This window comes from Ornithodoros turicata, chromosome 5 (assembly GCF_037126465.1).
Source record: "Ornithodoros turicata isolate Travis chromosome 5, ASM3712646v1, whole genome shotgun sequence".
In the NCBI taxonomy this organism is placed as follows: Eukaryota; Metazoa; Arthropoda; class Arachnida; order Ixodida; family Argasidae; genus Ornithodoros; species Ornithodoros turicata.
Genome location: NC_088205.1, coordinates 75,492,723 through 75,507,797, shown reverse-complemented (window position 1 = coordinate 75,507,797; position 15,075 = coordinate 75,492,723). Strand labels below are relative to the sequence as shown.

Sequence of the window (15,075 nt, the reverse complement as noted above, 5' to 3'; positions counted from 1 at the left end):
TGTCACAAAAAGGCGTACGCCTCCCGTTTTTAACAAATCAGGGCAGATAACGATATCATTCGAGATAGTGGTTGGCTAGGAGCGTGCTATGAGGTGAAGTTCATTTTTAAGAGTGTAGGGTATTAGACGGCCCCGGGCAGGGTACACGCTTAAACATGAGGGGGGGAGTGGGGGTGATGGCAGGATAGCCTCGCCGTTGTTGGCCACCCAGAAGTGGGCGTCGTCACGACTATAGCAAAAAGAAAGAAAAAAAGAACGCAAAGCAAAACAAAACACAAAGGAAGGACGGACGGATGGAGGACAGAGGAGGTTGAAGGATGGGGATGCGGTGAGGGTGCACGAGTTCATCGGGGAGAGTAGAGTAATAGATGGGTCGATGAGCAAGGCCTGTCTTCAGCAGGAAGAGAATGAGGTTTCTTGCTTTGGCGGAACGTTCGGCAGAAGAACCAGCGGGGTAGAGGATGTCCGCTAGCGTGCCCGAGGTGGAGCGAGGGAGATGGGCTTCGCGCGCAGAATGGTATGCTCGGCAGTCTCGCAGGATGTGTTCGCTTTTTTTCGGGTTGTTGACAGTGGCCACAGCTGGCGTCACCCTTAGAGTCGATCTTGAACAGCTGAACTTTTTTTTTGTGCGTGTGTGTGAGAATTATGAACAGCCTAAGTGTCACAAAAAAGACGTATGTCTCCCGTTTTCGACAAATCAAGGCAGATAACGATTTCATTCGAGATGATGGCTGGCTAGGAGCGTGCTATGCGGTGAAGTTCGCCTTTAAGAGTGTATAGGGTATTAGACGGCCACTGGCACGGTATACCTCTGCCTCACCTCGACGTTGTAATTACGAATTTTTATTGCGTGGACACAACTTATCATGGTCATCCCTTGCGTAAAGGGGTGTGGTTTTATTTCGCGTGGCTCTTTTGCCACGAAAGTCTCGAATGCGGCGGGGTTTTGCACGCAGAGGCGGTTCCAGTTCAGTTCAGAGGCCGTTCAGTCTCTCGAATTTTTTGAGGAGTTCCTGTTTTTCTTTCTCAGGCAAGAAGGCTGCTTTGATCGCGGACAAGTTCTGAAAAGAAAGAAACCGTCATGGTGATCACATTTGCACTCACCCAGAATTTCTGTAACACACGAGGGCGCCTCGGTGGCATCTCCAAAGTCATGCTATAAAGACTGGGAGGTGGTGGGTTCGAATCCCTGCCACAGCCTGTGCTGTTTCAGGTTTTCCGTGCGCTTTCCGACGAACTTTCCAGAGAGATGTCGACGCTGTTGCGCCTGAAGTCGGTCCACGACGCATGCTTCCTTCAGAGCTCGGGTATTGTGGAAGGAGACAGTCGACAGCGGGATAGCAGTGCAACACGGCCGATGTCGCACTTGCGGAACGCAATCTCACGCTGCGTTCCGTGGTTTTTGTTTTTGTTTTTTGCCCACAGTAATCCCGCGCATGCGCAGATGGCGCCTCTTGTTTATAAGCGGTAAAGTGGATTGTAGAGCCGACATGAATGCTATCGGGCATATCGCAATAGTGCATAACGACTTTCGTAGTGTGCGTAAAGGATATGTGTATATAGTGTTTGAGGTTATTACTGACCGAGTCAATAATATCATTGAGCGTGGCACCAAGAGAGCGTAGGAGCTTGTACTCGTGTTCCAAAGTAACCTGAGTGATGGTGGGGTCATCCGTGTTGATCGAGAAGCTTGCCTTGTCATGAATCAACCTGCGCAGTGAGAAATTATTTCATTAAAGAACATATACAGGGTGTTTCACTTAAGAGTTACCCCTCATTATATAAAAAAAAGTACTTGAGATAAAAATCAGAAACCTTCTGCGTCATGCTTGTGAAGGTTTTTGCCGCCCAAACAGGTGGTTGCCATCAGCATTAGGGGTCACTCTTAAGTGAAGCACCCTGTATATTAAACAACATTGCGGTCGTCGTCTTCTCAGCTTCAGAGAGACGTAACAAGATAATTCCAGCTCTGAAATCCTTCGGACAGTATAGATAACAGTGGAAGATAATTATTCAGAGTCTGAAACACACAACACATTCTTAAATATGAACTTCACCGCATAGCACGCTCCTAGCCAACCATCATCTTGGACGATGTCGTTATCTGCCCTGATTTGTTGAAAACGGCAGGTGTACGCCTTTTTAGTGACACTTATGCTGTTCATAATTATCACAAAAAAGGCGTACGCCTCCAGTTTTCAACAAATCAGGGCAGATAACGATATCATTCGAGATTATGTAGATGGGTAGAAATCCAGGGTAGAAATCCAGAAATCCAAAATTAACCACTAACCTCCTTATCTTTCGCTATGCTTGCCAATTCTTGCCTGTTGTCCCGTTTCGTCCACGTGTTCGTGAACCTTCCATTTTTCTGTAACCGGTCTGTAGCCTAGATCACTACGTTCACATAATCCCCTCCACACTCTAACAAAGCAGCCATTCACTCCGGCCGTAAAAGCCCGTACGGAAGCTTTCTTCCCTCCGGGCCGTTGACACACAATTCGCATGAACCTTCAAACACGCCACACCCAACCCTTTAAATACCATGCCAATGATGAGGACGGTACCCAGCAGAAGAACAGTCTCTGTTCGAAATATCGGCGGCTTCTGTCCTGAGGCAACTCCATTCGAGATTATGGTTGGCTAGGAGCGTGCTATGCGGTGAAGTTCATTTTTAAGAGTGTGGGTGAACGTAACGCAAGCCTGAAGGTGCCTACTCCCTAAAAAAAGAACTTCACCACATAGCAGGCTGTGCGCTTACCATGGCCACGATTGGTAGGGTCGTCACTTCTGATTCGAGGAGAGAGGGAGGCATACGCCTTTTTGTGTCAATTATTATGTATAGAAGTTGACACAAGAAGACGTATGCAAACTTCTCTCTTATACCCTATAGCCAAACGGCAAACTTAATGCATTAAACGGAATGACATTTACTTCACATCCTACACTCTAAAAACGGAACTTCATCGCGTAGCACGCTCCTAGCCACCCATTGCCTGCGAATGAAATTGTTATCGCTTCTGATTCGAAGGGAGAGGTGGGCGAACGCCTTTTTGTGGCAATTTGGATATATAAAAATTGTCACAAAAAGGTCATAACCCTATCATTCTTGGCAATGGTTGGCACACAGCGTGCTATGCGGTGGAGTTCTGTTTCTAGAGTGTAACCAGCCATCATCTCGAATGAAAAATTTCTTTCCTGATTGGTTGAAAACAGGAGGCGTACGCCTTTCTTGTGACAATTATGCCGAACATAATCGTAACAGAAAAGGCGTACGCCACCTGTTTTCAACAAATCAGGGGAGAGAACGTTATCATTCCAGGTAACGGTTGGTTAGAAGGTGAAGTAAATGTCATTCCGTTTAATACATGAAATTTTGCGTGTGGCTAGAATCAGAAGCGATAACCCTATCATTCGTGGCAATGGTTGGCGCAAAGCGTGCTATGCGGTAAAGTGTAAGAACTTGAACAAATTATCGGGTTTTCGACGACTGACTTATTTCAGTAGATAATAGTGCCGCTATAGTACGAATACTTCGTAAATCCAGCGCTCGAAACACAGTTCATTTATTACTACTATATGGTCACCTATAAGTCCCGGTGCTTCATGAACCTAATTTCACTCGCGATAAGGACATCGAAATCAGGCATTCGAAACATTCCTCAGACTTACAAAGAGTTGTAAAGCAGTTCAAGAATGCACGTTTTATTAAACATAGAACCACCCCATCTGCACAATATAGCATTTGACGTTTCGTAGCCTAAACGTATGTAGGACTTGCTACAATATAGAGTGTAAAAATCCGGTAGAAGCCCTGGGTGTTTGTTCATACATCCTGTGTTTCCTTTGATATACCACGACTGAGATGTTTCTGTACTCCTCAAGGAACTTGACATGCAAAAATACTCGACGATTCTACGCAGAATTGTCTTCAAAAGACGACAATTGTCTTTAAAAAAAACCTATTCGACAATCAGTCATGAGCGTTCGTCATGCTTTACTTACCTAAATATTGGGTGCGTCTCGTCCTTCTGGACTGCTCCGGTCAAGTAACTGCCGCTGACATTTTCTTCAAAGTGAATTCCCTTGCAGAGTGCCAGTCTGTAAGCTTCGCCGCCTTCCCTGATCGCAGAGTATCCATGACCGATACGTTCGGCCTTCAGTTCATTGATGGCACGTATTATGTTGCCTGGAGGCCCAGCTTCACCCGCGTGTGCCGTCCGGTGGATGCCGCGTTTCTCTGCCTCCTGGAGGTTACGGGAGCAGGGAAGTGACATTTAACGTGACTCCAAGCCCTGTTTCATTCATGAAACATTCTATATCAGGAGCCACTATGCCTGGAACGCCTGGAGAAAGCAGACAAGGGCCAACACCACCTACACTCTTAAAAATGAACTTCACCGCATAACACGATCCTAGCCAACCATCATCTCGAACGATATCGTTATCAGATCTGATTTGTTGAAAACGGGAAGCGTACACTCTTAAAAATGAACTTCACCGCATAGCACGCTCTTAGCCAACCATACTCTCAAATGATATCGCTATCTGCCCTGATTTGTTGAAAACGGGAGGCGTACGCCTTTTTGTGACACTTATGCTGTTCATAATTGTCACAAAAAAGACGTACGCCTCCCGTTTTCAACAAATCGGGTCAGATAACGATATCATTCGAGGTGGTGGTTGGCTAGGTGCGTGCTATGAGGTGAAGTTCATTTTTAAGAGTGTACACTCTTAAAAATGAACTTCACCACATAGCACGCTCCTAGCCAACCATCATCCCGAATGACAACGTTCTCGCCCCTGATTTGTTGAAAACGGGAGGAGGAGCCTGTTTTGTGCCGTGCATAATGAGCACAAAATAGGCTCCTCCTCCCGTTTTCAACAAATCAGGGGCGAGAACGTTGTCATTCGGGATGATGGTTGGCTAGGAGCGTGCTATGTGGTGAAGTTCATTTTTAAGAGTGTACGCCTTTTTTGTGACAATTATGAACAGCGTAGGTGTCACAAAAAAGGCGTGCGCCTCCCGTTTTCAACAAATCAGGTCAGATAACGATATCATTCGAGGTTTAATGTTGGCTTGGAGCGCGCTATGCGGCTATATGCAGTCATTTTTAAGTGCGTAGATACCGAAAGCCTGCGCGCTCGTCGCCGTGACGTAACAGTTACGAGTCAACCAATGAGGATCGTGTTTTCAACGGCCGTAGCCAATCACGACCGTGCTTCCAGCGGACGTGGCCATGAAGACGAACCACCGTCGTCTGCGAGTTGTGATTGAACGTCTGCGAGTACTAAATGGGAAAACTTGGAAATAAAGGTCGAAACGTAGTCTTTCTCGAAACTGATTTTCTGGAAAGCGTTTTGCGCTTTTGGTCTAAATACTTAGGTCTGCGGGTTCCAGGAGAGGTGCAATCATTTGTGGGTTCTCGAATTCGCAGAACAGTGAATCGCGGTAGCAGACGCATGCTGACTCTTAATTGAAAGAGGGAGAGGAGGAAATGCGCAAGCTTCATTTATATAGTGGTGTTGCAAAGGCCCTTCCAGATCTGTTCCTGTGACGTCTGCGGACCTGCGCGGCGAGCAGCAGGGACTGTGTACGTCACAAAGTGATGTGGACTTCTCTTGTTCCTTTCCAGGAGCTCATATCTGTTGCACAACACGCGGCAAACGAAAAATTTAAGAAAATTTCTCTGCTCCTACAACACCCATCAAGTCGGCAGGAGAAGGAGCCAATAAAAATGCCATAGTAGCTAGTAGAAGTACGCGTAACACTAACTAGTGCTCAGGCAGACGTTCTACACTTCAGGCCTGAAATCAAAGGTAACGCCCCAAAACGCAGGATTAGCAGACGACACTATTGAAGCAAAGAAACACAAGCAGCAACGTACCTGGAACGTTTTAATAACCTGCTCGCTTAATATCTCTTCTCCGTCCCTCTCTGTGGGCTCACTGTCGAAGACACCGGCGACGTCGATGCCAACTACGCCCTTGTCTTTGAATTTGTCCACCAGGGTCAGAATGTCGCGCGACCATTCTTGAAAGACACGAATGTCAACCATTCAGTCAGTTCCGCAAGCCTTCACGCATTTGGTAACCCTTTCCTAATCCCGATCGCAGCTGGTAAACACCATTACGGTTGTTCTGCATTCCGTCGCATGCCTCTTAACACAGTGGTGCCAGCGTACAGGCAAGGATGCTACGATCACATCCACTACACGTTCCCAACCATGCATCTTTGTGCGTTCAACACAACTGGTTTGTTCTGCTTCTGCTAGAGGTGAATAGCTGCTGCGACAATGCTAGGCATCAGAGCCGTCGCGCGGCGAGTTTGCGGATGACCTGTGCTTTAAAGTGGCAGTTCACTGTAGGTCAGATTTTCCAGGAAAGTTATTGCTTCGTACTTTGCGGCCTGCGAGACCGACCTTAGCCTATACACACTAGCGTGCTTTATAATGAGCACAGCACTAAGGCAAAGCAATTTGAAGTGAAGGTGCAGTCTAAAAACAGAACTTCACCGCATAGCACGCTGTGCGCCAACCATTGCCGCGAATGATATGGTTATCGGTTCTGATTCGAAGAGAGAGGAGGGCGTACGCCTTTTAGTGGCAGTTTGGATATATGAAAACTGACACAAAAAGGCGTACGCCCCCTCCCCTCTCTCTTCGAATCAGAAGCGATAATCCTATCATTCGTGGCAATGGGTGGAGCACAGCGTACTATGCGGTGAAGCTCTGTTTTTAGAGTGTAGGCTCCGAGGATATGAGATGTTGGTAGCTGTACCGCAAGCTTATTCCAATGCAGCACCTCGTCTTACCAGGCTTGTCTCTGAAGCACGCTAGAATGAGTCTCAGCTTGATGTCGTGCTCGGCCTCCGCTTTCTTGAACCCGTCCAGAATTGCCTGTATGACGTCACACGGCGATCTCAACGTCGACACGTTGCCGGTGTATCCCTGCAGATGAGTATGGTCGGTTGCCATCATGTAAGGGAAGATCCGCATCTCGCTGTAGATGATACCGTCTTTTGCTTGATCCACACCGGCCTCGTAAGCTACCCGGGTCATGGCGTCCCGGTCTCCTCTGCATGACATGGTGGCAACGGCCGCTAATTAATTATGTTAATTGCCTTCGTTGATTACCCCGCCTAATGAGAATAGAGACGGGTCACGTGGTCCAAGCCTCATCTTGATTCAATATTGGACCAATATTGGCAATACCGGCCATGTGCTGGCATCGCCGCGATATCGGTCCAATATTGGGCCGCGATGTTGTGCTGCTTGGAGGGGAACGTCCCCTACACTTCTTAAACTTCACCACGTAACACACTGAAGGCAAGCCATTGGACAGAATGAGATTCTTGTCACTCCAGATTTGTCAACAAAAAAAAAGTTGGCTATCCGCGCCAACCATTTTTTTTTTTTTTACGTATTGCCACGTAACGTATTGCCACGAGTGATACGGCTGTTGCTTCTGATTCGAGGAGAGAGGGCGGCATACGCCTTTTTGTGGCAATTACCGTATTAATCCAAATTGACACAAAAAGGCGTACGCCCCATCTCTCTTCGAATGAGAAGCGATAATTCTATCATTCGTGGCAATGGTTGGCGCGGAGCGTGCTATGCGGTGAAGTTCAATTTTTAGACTGTACTTCCCTGTGGTCTGTTTTCTGTTTTTACTATATTATGATTCACGTGAACGTGGTCACAACTTACACGAGGAGCCTCAGAAATCTTGGCATCTCTTTGAGGTAATTTTTCAACGTTGTTCCTTCAGATGGCTTGGTTTTATTCTTAATGTCTTCCACACTTTCGTAGCCCAGGCCTAACTTCTTTTTGCTTCGGAGTAAATAACAAACATGCATGTGAGCCACTTGCTCAAGTATACTCCAAAGAGTGCATTAGATTATGGCTGTTGAAATTAATGCTTCTTTTTTTTTTTTTTTACCTTTCGAGTTCCCATATGGTGGAATGCCTCAGATGCCCGTCCAGGTGAACGTGAAGCTGGATCTAACGTGCATACGACAATACTATAGAAAAAAGAAAGAAAGAAAACAAACAAGCAAACAAACAAAGAGCTTCGTTCTATGATGTCACGGAACTTAATCGCGAGCACTCATGCACTCATAGTGTCTGTATTCCGTTTTCACAAAAATGGCCGAGCCGATGGTGCGAGGGGTAATGGCCACCGAGATAGACTAGATTTCGATTCGAGGTCGTTTTTGTCGCCAGAAACGCGCTTTCTTCCCTAAAGTGACAGTCGCCTCCGTACAAAAATAAAAAAAAATAAATAAAGAAAACAATAAGAAAAACATGTACATTGTGTATTGTAGCGGTAACAACCCCGTCATCTTAGTCATCGGTACGCCCGCTTCTGTTCGAACGATTCGGGACATAAACCGTCTGTTTCGCCCTCGTCCGTATAGTCTTCCTCACACTTCTTAATATTTGGTGGATGGTCGTCCCTTCCTCATCCTACCAGTGAACACCCTCTGCCGCTAATTGGTCCTGGAACTACGCTCCCAGCGATTATTGCGAGGAACTCCAATGCCGCATGTAACCGCAAAATGTTCCGGCATCTTCCCTTGTGGACGACCGCGCTGACCCCCCTGCGCCCCCTTTCATACCTGCACCCGCCCTTCGTCAACTTCGCCCTCCTTTCTTTTCTGGTATCCACTACAACGACATCGATGACTTGCAGGCGTAAACAAACGCATCTCGAACGATGACATGAAGGTCAGCGATGTCGCATTCGCTATGAGCTGGTCTCTCAACCACGAGGCCGACCACACTGCATGGTCAGTGTTTTGCCAACGTGCTCAGACGACCAACGTACAAGGCGGTCAATGCTCACCACAAGCTTTTTCAAAGTGTTATATACGACAGGGAGACTTCTACGTCGTACACCTCCGCGCTAAGGTCAATCCGCATATGACCGATGTCGACAAGCTCAAGCACATCCTGCGTAGAATCGGGTCGGTTGGGATTGGATTCGCCTGTTTCCCTGGTCGTTGCAGGTCAAGTCGTTCCGCGGCAGAGTGCTCCTTCATAACCACACCGAAAAAGCTCGGGTTCGGTCCGGACTCAAATAAAAGAACTGTCGTAACTTGCGCATCTTCAAGGCCGACCGGAAACACATTGCCGGTTGGACCGGTCGGACATTGCTATAATCTCTGCATGCCGTTTTCACCACGAAGGGGGGGGGGGGGATATATTTATTAGAAAAAAGCAGGAAAGGTCAGTCAAACGGTATGTCGGCTTGCTATTCCGAAAAAATAATGAGAAATAAAGAACAATGTTCGGAAAGCGAAATATGAAGTCATTGAAAAAAGAATATATCTTCGTTTTTAATTGCGAACCCTGAAATGCCGTCTATACGCATGCAATCTGGCATGCTTCTGGAAGCCCCAGTTTATGTCGGCGGCTGTCGACGCGGCAGAAAATACCTTTCGTGACGCGTTGCGTTTCAGGTCCTCATCACGAAGTCCCTTGTTCGCGTTGAGGATGCCGTGCCGTGCCCATTCCAGCCCTACTTGTGGAATCACATCGCTTAACGACACTGCTACTATTGATACTCTACGTAAAATGATTTGATTCGCGAAGAGTTGGCTCGAGCCAGGGGCGAATCCAGGCCCTCGGTTGGGGGGGGGGATTTCTTTGTCGGAGCGCGTAGTGGGAAGGGGGGAGAGGGAAATCCAATGTATAAACTAACGGTTTGTAGGGGGCGATCGCCCCCCCCCCCTCCCCCCTTGGATCCGCCACTGGCTCGAGCTCAGTCAGCCCTACGTGGCCTCGCCCGCTACAGTTCTACCACCTCCTGCACTTTCAACGTCTCAGGGCACCCGAACGGCTGGAGAAAGCGACAGCACTGTCCGTCGTCCTCTGCTATGTCCACTTATGCTGAGGGTCGCCTCAAGGCAAGCGCGATGCCCCGTGCTATGAACAGGTGCGGGGCCTGATACAAAAATGATGGAAGCGCAAAAGCAAAAAAGGAAAAACGTTAATTCCCAATCATCAGCGACAAAACAACAAAAATGCCATATTATATTATAAAGCATATTATAATGCACTGCACTATAGGTATGCAATCTCAAAGCACTACACTGAAAGCGACACTTGCTCGACTAGACAGCAGGGTCTTCGATATAGTGAAGGTGATGGGACTTTGGGCACCGAACACGAGGGATGCTGCCCTGGCGGCACTTGTGAAATTTGTCCAGAGCTGTGGGATGGATACAACCTTCTAGCATCCTCTGTGCATGATCTTGGGATAAGTGTGAATAGTGGATAATTGTGAATAGTGAACATGTGGATAGTGGACTTCTGAGCAGTGAATAGTGAACTTGCCAGCAGAGCACCTGCACTCTTAAAAATGAACTTCACCACATAGCACGCTCCTAGCCAACCATCATCCCGAATGACAACGTTCTCGCCCCTGATTTGTTGAAAACGGGAGGAGGAGCCTATTTTGTGCCATTATGCACGGCACAAAATAGGCTCCTCCTCCCGTTCTCAACAAATCTAGAGCGAGAGCGTTGTCATTCGGGGTGATGGTTGGCTAGGAGCGTGCTATGTGGTGAAGTTCATTTTCCTCTATCCTCCATCCGTCCGTCCTTCCTTTGTGTTTTGTTTTGCTATGCGTTTTCCTTTTTTTTTTTGGCTATAGTCGTGACGACGCCCACTTCTGTGTGGCCAACAACGGCGAGCCTATCCTGCCATCACCCCCCCCCCCCCCCATTTTTAAGAGTGTAGCAGAACAAGTCGGGAGACGAGTTCAGTTTCTCCTCTCTTTTTTTTTCTTACAAACAAACAAACAAGAATGCCCCAGCAGTACCACAAAATATTTACACTGAAGGTTGATATACTCCGCCTTTGTGCGCTCTACTTGATGGCTTGGGGCGGGGGGGATATGTTTATTAAGAAAAAAGAAATGAAAGGCCAGCCAGACGGATGTCGGCTTGCTATTCCAAAAAACAAAGGAAAAGGAGGAAGAAAATGAGAAGACGAAGAAGAAAAGGAAAGGAAGAACACAAAACTAAAACTGAAAAGTCACACACACGGTCACACAATCACAAGGCGTTGACAAGGTTCGAAGCGTGGAGAAAGAGGAGGAGCGCAGTGGTGACTGCCCACTGGGTCGGCTAACGAACGGGACCCAGTAGGGTAGCCAGTGTCATAGCGCCGTAGCCAAGTTGGGATAGACGACGACGACAGAGGGCATCACAGTGCAGAAGGTGTTGCCGGCAGTGCAGGATGCAGTGGGGAATATCACCCATCACGTCTCACAGCTGGTGCAGAGGGAAGTGCTAGATTGACCCATTTTGAACAGTTGCAGCTGTCTGCGGGCGACGTTTACACGGAAATGGCCTATTTTATACACATTCATATGGGTACACAGCTGTTGGCTAGACTACCATGTGTCCCCTCAAGGTCCCAAAAGGAGTAGTACCCACTTTAATGCCGAGGGCACCCTGCTTTAGAAGTTGTGTCTTTTTACGAAACTGATTTGAATTTTTATTTAAATCATGAGCGTCCCCCACTCATTCACACGGTGTGATGGTATCGGACAGATACTCGTAAAAAAGAAAATTCGTCGATTGGTGCACCCGTTCACGAATTATTTAGCGCGGGTGGGGATATGTTTATTAAAGATAGAGAGAGGGCGGATGGGAGGTCAGACAGGCCAAGGCCGATTTAGCGCGGGGGATTTAACTGAAACAACCGGTAGAGACATAAATAGAACATTAGGTACATACTTGCAAAACTATTTGTCTTTCCCTCTTTCTGACAAACTCGGGGTAAAGGGGGAAATCTGATAAGTCAAGAGATTCTTTTTTTATCACCAGCATTGCATTGATAGCAGTTAGATAGCGCATTCGACTCGCGCTTTGGGGGAGCCAGCAGCGCATGCCTGGGGCCGGCGCTGCTTATGATGGTGTCGTGTGTCATCTGCAGAATCCAGACGTCGTCGATTCATCTCCTACAGTCACGCTTATGACAGTGCTATGCCAGCACCAGTACAACCATCCGCCGTCTCGCCCCAACAACCAGCGTCAGGCGTAAACTCGTACCCGCTTTTAGTGTAGCATACGCGGCCATGTCGCCTGGTATAGTCGCAGGTGTCGTCGGGACTACAAGAACGGTTTTCAGGAAGCTCTTCTCACGACTCCGTGATACAAATCAGTCGTTTCCTCCCTATTAACAAACAATTAAGTGTTTCTTACCGCCCGGATCCCGGCTATCCGAACGAATGCAGCACCCGCACATCGTGCCGTTCAATCTCCTCACGCACGAACCGCTGTCCACTGCACTTACACTCACCTGCTGCACAGCGAAACATGTAAGCGCGGTCGTAGGCCGAGGAGGACGGACTGTGCCTTCGACAACTGTGGCATGGAACATTGACGGCATACTCGTACACGCGCTAGCCGATTCCGGAGCCGTGCCTCCTACGATCTCCTTGCCATTCTGTCGTTGGTTGCGAAATCTAGTAACCCCGTTTGACTGCAGCGAACGATTATCTCCTGCCACGTTGGACAATGCACTTCCCGTGTTATGATAAGTGACGTACATTACATCGTTGAATTCCTCGTGCTTGAATCGTGCTGCTATGATGTCATCTTGGGTTGGGACTTTCCCCGTGGTAATGTCTGCTCTGATTGTGCTCGCGCATACGGCACGCTTGCTGATTTACCGTGATTCGCAAACTTCACCGTTGAGCCTGCGCCGCCGTCAAAGTTAGACGTTGCTGAAGTCGTCTTACGTCCACCACGTTCAACTGATTTCGTTGCGGTGGTGTCTTGTTCCGATGATCGGCTGACAATGACCGAAGCACTCCTCGCTCCTCAAGTGGGCATGCTGGCCCGTACGGGCCTCATAGTACCCTACGCGCTGATACAAATACAGACGCAAGCTTATCCCTATCATCAAAAATTCAGTGGCGATATAGGGTGGTAAATGCGAGAGAAATGCGTTAGCATTAAGCGCCTTTTCCTGTCCATAGTTGACTTCCGGATGTCCACATCCGATCTAAACACAACTTCCTCTCTGTACTTGACTTCCGGTCCAACCAGGCTTCGAGTCTATAACATGACTTCAGGGTTGCCCACCTCCGGTGGTGCTGGCATAGCCTGAAGGTACGCCGCTCACTGCAGGAGCACGGACGGCGTTACGATGCTGCGATCTTCAGGCTATGCCAGCAACGCGCCGACGCTTCGGCATTGAAGCAGTGCTTGCGCAACGTCGTGTATTGTGTGTCGTCCTTCTTAGGCTTTTACATAATGGAGTTCACCCAGCAGCTAGCCTGCACCTATACGCCATTTTGCCAGCTGCGCAACGGCTCCCGAAGACGCCCTCTGCCTCTTGTTCTCCTTCGCGTTTAAGGGCAAGAGAGAAAGCGCGCTTCTGGAGGAGCAACAAAAAGGTGGACTCCGTCTCTGAGCAACTCGTAACATAGTTAATTTTCTACACTCTCGAAACAGAACCTCGCCGCAATGCCCACGAAAATTTGCGGGCGGACAATTATCGCGTAACTGCAGCGAGAGTATTTACTGTGGATCTGTGCCGTGTGAATGATAATGTGCCTTCGGCTTACCCGGTGCTTCGGTTTCTCCCAGTTTACTGAAAATAAGAAGAGGAACCATCATGACGACAACAGCCCGCGCGAGTTAGTCGCGAAGACCTCTAAGCGATCCCTCCAGTTCTTCGTCAGTACGCAGTAATGAGATAACGCGAGTCAATATGTTATTCGCAATCACTTCATATTAACATCCGATAGGACGCAGCACTTTCCTAAACGGACCGATGGCTGTCGTAAAAGGAAAAACGAGAAGAAAATGAAGCTGTTCTATGCTGCAGAACAAAATATTAGGCAGCGAATGACGCCAAGATGTCAATGCCCCATAATATATTCGGAAGGTAATCCTTAACAATCTGTTTTCCAGCTTTTTCCGCCCTATTCGCAGATGAGCGGCGCAGCGGAACGCAGGCACGAAATGCAACAACAACTCGTTGTCTACCGTATGCAGGCACGAAACCATTTGTTTAACGGGCATCTGTTTTGTCACGGACTTCCTTGTGTCACAGCTGTAACGTCGACACTGGGAGGTACCCGGCTTCGAATTCCGAACATTTCAGACATACCCCAGGTGAAAAATGTCTGTAATCCCAAGTGGTTTATAAAACCATTTCCACTAGAAACCACTTCGAACCACTTTGTACGTGAGTGGTTTAAGGTAGAAATGGTCCCATAAACCACTGGGATTGCAGACCTTTTCCACCGGGGACAGGGTGTGTGCGGATAAACCGAAACCGGCATTTTCCGCACGTAACTCGTTCTCTACTTACACGAGGGACTTCTGGTGGCGTACGATGGCGTATTTATGCGTGCGAAAGCTACACAAAAATCTTGGAAGCCACACTCAGCGTAAAAACAAATAAAAACAAGCAGAGCGCGAACGCGTCTGCTTCCGTGCATTGTAACAGGTTGATATGGCGGCCTCAGGAGAGCTGTATTCAGGTACCGCTAGGGGAGCTATCGGCGCAGAGAGCGAAACGACGACCCACTTAGATGCTCACCGGTAGTGCCCCTAGCGGTACCTGAATACCTGGAACCTCCTCCACAGCTGCGGAACTCTATGTCATCCTTTTTTTTCTACAACACATCGCTGATCTTACACCGCGGGAATGGGCAGTCTTCACAGACTCCAAATGTCGCGACTTACTGGCAGTGATTGGGTGTGACCGGCTCTGGGTATACCGGAATGGAAGCTTCCTGTTGTGGACAGTGCCTGAATGTGTGCAAATAAATTAAATGAAATGCCAGTGAGGTTTATCTGCACACACCCTGTATGTCGGCACAGTTCCGTTAGAGCAACGTTTCCCAAACTTTTGGCGGTGACGGACCCCCGGAAGCGATGAGAACCAATTCACGGACCCCCCCCCCCCCCCACACACACACAAATATACCGGCATACGCTCTGTGTACACTGCATGGCAGACCGCGTTTAATATGCGCGACAGGGTATAACAAAGAACGAAATTACATTTGCGCAAGCATAAACATGGTCAAGTGACTGTCTAG

The 15,075-nt window shown here is 48.1% G+C and overlaps 1 protein-coding gene across 2 annotated transcripts; it reads right to left on the bottom strand.

The window, feature by feature from the left end:
• Positions 1-861: 861 nt before the first annotated feature.
• Positions 862-14,537, bottom strand: LOC135394826 (adenosine deaminase-like). 2 transcript variants are annotated; one of them, XM_064625842.1, is made up of 9 exons: positions 14,340-14,537; positions 13,588-13,613; positions 7,942-8,003; positions 7,710-7,832; positions 6,815-7,077; positions 5,889-6,034; positions 4,006-4,247; positions 1,584-1,710; positions 862-1,061 (listed from the first exon to the last, which is right to left on the bottom strand). In XM_064625842.1, the coding sequence occupies exons 1-9, from the start codon at positions 14,467-14,469 to the stop codon at positions 975-977; spliced, it is 1,206 nt and encodes a 401-aa protein (XP_064481912.1). In that variant the 5' UTR covers positions 14,470-14,537; the 3' UTR covers positions 862-974. The 2 variants fall into 2 exon arrangements, with proteins under 2 accessions (XP_064481912.1, XP_064481911.1); XM_064625841.1 differs by lacking the exons at positions 13,588-13,613; positions 14,340-14,537 and adding an exon at positions 12,315-12,569.
• Positions 14,538-15,075: the final 538 nt, after the last annotated feature.

Bases quoted from the DNA above. Each gene is read 5' to 3' on its own strand.
- LOC135394826 (XM_064625841.1), bottom strand. From the start codon at position 12,566: ATGTACGTCACTTATCATAACACGGGAAGTGCATTGTCCAACGTGGCA. The intron at 8,004-12,314 runs GTGAGTGTAAGT...TATGCACGTTAG, and splicing joins CATGTTTCGCTGTGCAGCAG to ATCCAGCTTCACGTTCACCT. The intron at 1,711-4,005 runs GTAAGTAAAGCA...CTCACTGCGCAG, and splicing joins GAGACGCACCCAATATTTAG to GTTGATTCATGACAAGGCAA.